General features: G+C 33.4%; 1 protein-coding gene across 1 annotated transcript; it reads right to left on the bottom strand.

The window, feature by feature from the left end:
- Positions 1–2,542: 2,542 nt before the first annotated feature.
- On the bottom strand, positions 2,543–3,951 carry LOC131874600 (factor of DNA methylation 1-like; the record flags this gene model as incomplete). Its single annotated transcript, XM_059218187.1, is given in 2 exon segments — positions 2,543–3,055; positions 3,739–3,951. Coding segments are annotated over 2 exon segments (444 nt in total), but the record flags the coding sequence as incomplete, so codon positions are not given.
- Between the last annotated feature and the right edge of the window lie 394 nt (positions 3,952–4,345).

The following is a 4,345-nucleotide window of genomic DNA, read 5'->3' as shown; positions in this document are numbered from 1 at the left end:
ACTCTAGATAAGAAAGAAATGGATTACAATTGTTGAAATGTATGCTTCTGGATTTGATTGTGTGAATATTTTTGCATCAACATTTCAAATCACACTCTGTGATCCATCATCAGGATGAAAGAGAGCACAAGGAAAAAACCCCTGATGATGGATCCCAGCATGTGCTCTGAAACGTTGATGCAAAAATATTCAAACATTCAAATCTAGAAGCATACATTGACAATTTGAATGGATTGTGGAAATTTGCTAACATGGATTACAATTGGTCAAATTTGACTTTAAATACAATAAGTTATCCAAAGTGTTAAATTGACTTGATAAGAAAGAAATGGATTACAATTGTCCAAAATTTGACTTTGGATTTTGATATTCCAAGGTTTAAATGTCAGATATGCATGTGCAAGATCAACCTTGCATCCACATAAATGACCCAAAAATATTAAAAAAAAGGCTAAAGTGGATAACTAAACTATGGAGACAAACTATGCATAACCTAGGTAGATATGTTGAAACATGTGCATATGCATGTATAGTAGGTGATAAATATATGAAAATGTGTTTAAACAAATGATATTAAAAAAAGGCAAGGAGGCTTTGTTTTGTCATTTAATAATATGTAAATGTATTAAACAATTCTCTCAAAACAAGCATGAAGTCTAAATTAAAAATGACATGGTGATGCAAGTTTCACTATGCATGGCTTTGGAGCGTCATAATAGCCTAATTCTTTCTTCTGATACTATTATAAACTTGATATTTTAATTGTATTGAATTCACATTTTAAGTAAAATTTGTAAATTAAGTGTTTTATAAAAAACTTCCATTATTTTTTTTAAACTAATATACTTATATTTAAAAAATATATTTAAAACATGCCGAGAGATATCTTATAATATAAGAGAAGATCTAGCTGGAGACAAGTGGCGAGGGTTCTATTTTATTTGGAGTTATAAAATAACTCCACAAAAACTGAAACATGGCATATTTCATGCATTTACCCGTCATTTGCATGTCAAATTGTTTCAAAAATGGATTTTTGTTTACGGACATTTTGATATCATTGTAGATGACTCTTGACATAATAAAGCGGGAAAGGCTTGAACCCATAACAATCAATGCAAAGAGAAGATTCTCACTAACAGTGAGACGTTGAAAAAATAAACAATGTCACCCATCTTCTAACAACATCAACGTTGGAATGATTTCTGGAAAATGAGTTACAGAACCAAGCAATCGCCTTATCAGAAAGGGGATCTAGGATAGCCATTCGTCTCTTTGCCACCATCTCGACCAGTTATAAATTTTTTGCAAGATAAAAAAAAAGGATCACATGAAAAAAAGATCATATATGATTTTATCATAAGAATAATGGAATAATATTAAGGGTGGAGAGCACAAGTCCTAATTAAAAAAGTTCCGAGTAGCAGAAGATAGAATAAAACAAACACTAAATCGCTGATATCGAAAAAGACCAAATATGGCAGAACCAAAGTTCTATTTTAAAAGCTTAGAAGACCACAAACAATTATTTCCTCAGATTTAAATTTTGGCATTCCTCTTCACTTTTAAGGTCTTCTGATAGAGCCGAGTTTGAGATGATATTTTGCATTTTGTCAGAGATCATTACAAAAGGACTATAGTTTACACGGCTAACTATTACAAAATTGCTGCTTAGACGACACTAATGACACTAAATACATCACAAATATTAAATGATAAGTTGTACGACAAAAGATATAAACGTCCAGTTTGATTACGTGAAACGGCTGAAAAGAAGCTCCTTAAAACGCCAAATATGTACAAACAAAGGATACAATCATAGTAACAGCTATGATTTGATTATTCAAAAAAAGCGGGTCGAATTGAACGCAAGTAAAATATTAACAGGTTTCAAAGAGGCACAGAACCAAGAAAATTCCACACATAAATAAAAAAGATGATATATGATTTCATTATACAAAAACAGGGCGCAGAGATCACAAATTCTATCTTTAAAAGCCTTACAAGAGAACCAAAAAATAATGCTCTGCTGTCAAAAAGGATCACATATAATCTGATATAGAAACAGAAGGGGTGGAGAGCATATTCTATATTTTCAATCCTTAAGAGAGGGCATAACTAAACACAAATTAACGTAGTACAGAGATTTCTAAAGAAATTCGCTTCTACTAACAATCTGAAACCACCTATAGTTATACAGAACATATTCTGCCAACATTGTGCTCACAATTCATTAAGCAGAAATGAATAAGTTCCACTTACGAGTAAAGACTACTGCCACTTTATTTTGTAGACTGGAACTTAAAAAAGGAGATATCAACAAAATTATTCTCATGCTAAAACTGCAAACAACGTAAAATGGCCAAGCTAAACTAAAATATGGTCTGCTCATCCTTCAATCTAAAGTACACCACAAAACAAAACCTAAGCGTGTATTCTGATTGAAAACAATGCCTATACATTAATATGAAAATACATCCTGTTTGATTGCTACTCTAATCAGAAAAGCCTAACAGTGAAGACTTCCGATAATGCGTATCGATGAACTAGTATCAAATCAACCCATTTCAATTAATTCATGAGGTTTTCTCCCCTAGTAATACAAGCACTTGATAGTAGTACCCAATCATCCATTTAAACCGATTATTTCACATACAATTATCAGTATATCGAAAGAGCACCTAAAAGGTCTTGAGACTTTGCACGGAGTCAGTTCTATACCTAATTGCCACTCTAATATAAATATAAACTGCCAAAGATACACGTGATGGCAACCAACGTATATATACTAAGTTTATATGGATGCTATTTAGATACAATGATGTCAAGTTCTTGCTACCTTTCTCCTCTTTGAGTTCCGACAAAGGTATAAGATGGCCTCTCTCAGGGTGGCTGGCCGCCTCTCCTTTGCATGCCACAGTTCTGGTACTGGGTACCGTCCACTTCCATTGTACTCGATTATTTCTTTTAAGGCTTCAACAACAGACATGCAGACTTCGTATCCCATTTCATTTCTAAGATCTCTCAACTTTTCATCACTCTCATCGACAATATGCTGCAAAAACAATCATTAAATTGTCACATTTAGTTCTACAGTTATTTAAATAGGAAAGAACAGCTGAGACACCCAATTGAAAATAACACAGCAAAATTATCAGTTTAATCTCTTGGAGCCTCTGCAATCATTGAATGCCACCACCACCAGCAATATATGGTCTAAGTTCTACCATAAGCTGTGTAGCGTGAAACCCCAAAATAACTCATTACATATTAAAAGCATATACTCTAGACTTTAGACTCAATCCCAATACATTCTCGAGATGCTTACTTGCAAACCAAAATTGTTTACCCACACATGAAATTTTCTCTTGTTTCTCCAAATGTTGATTATAGATACCAAATTGGCAGCAGACTGTGTAACCAATAGCATTGATATTTTATTTCCTCCAAATGTGCCTCTTTTTTACGAGACAAACAAGGTTATCGTATGTAGTTGGTTAAGTCACACAGACAAACAAATGAAAAACTGCAAGATTATTAACAAATTTACAGTTAACCCAATCTACAATTGGTGGTCTTAAAAATAAGAAGGATATCCACAAAGAGAGCTCAGTACGCTCGGGTTGCAAATGTATTGTTATTGCACTACAAAAAGACGATGTTGTGTAAACACATTGTGAGAAATGAAAAAATAGTAGTGCCAAAAAAACAAAACTAGTATCATCTTTCAAACCGTACCTCATGCCCACGCCCCTTTTCTACAACCCTGAACGGATACCAATTGGAATCGCTTATATGGGACATCCACAATGACTGCAACTCGGAATACTTATCTTCCCAATCCTCCTTGTATTTTGTCTTGCAAAAATCTACCCACGGTTTGTCAGCAAGCGCACCCATTCTCTTCACAACTACTTCACTATTAGCTGTAGTACCGTTGCTGTCCAGGATCTGAAAAACAATAGGTAATGCACTGATCAATATCACTGGAAATTCACACGTGAATGTTCATAGAGGATTCTATTAAATCTATTTGACTAGCTGTTTTCTTCCCTATGAAAATAATTTAAGTTCAATTGCAATTACCATTGGTATTTGCAAGCTGATTATTTGAAAACTTTCAATAATAAATGCAGTAAAGAAATTATCTTACCATCTACTATTGTTTGATTCTAACTATGGATAAAATATCCTTGAATGCATTTACTAAAGAAATATGCAAATGGACTAGACACCATTTGTTAAGACCATTTATGGAAGATAATTGACAACCACGAACAAGTCATAAGCAAACACCTATCCACTTACCTGGATTTCAATCACAGACTATATGTAAAAACGTGTA

The sequence above is a fragment of the Cryptomeria japonica genome, chromosome 3 (genome assembly GCF_030272615.1).
Source record: "Cryptomeria japonica chromosome 3, Sugi_1.0, whole genome shotgun sequence".
Classification (NCBI taxonomy): Eukaryota; Viridiplantae; Streptophyta; class Pinopsida; order Cupressales; family Cupressaceae; genus Cryptomeria; species Cryptomeria japonica.
The sequence above is the reverse complement of the archived record's forward strand: the minus strand, read 5'-3'. Positions and strand labels throughout refer to the sequence as shown.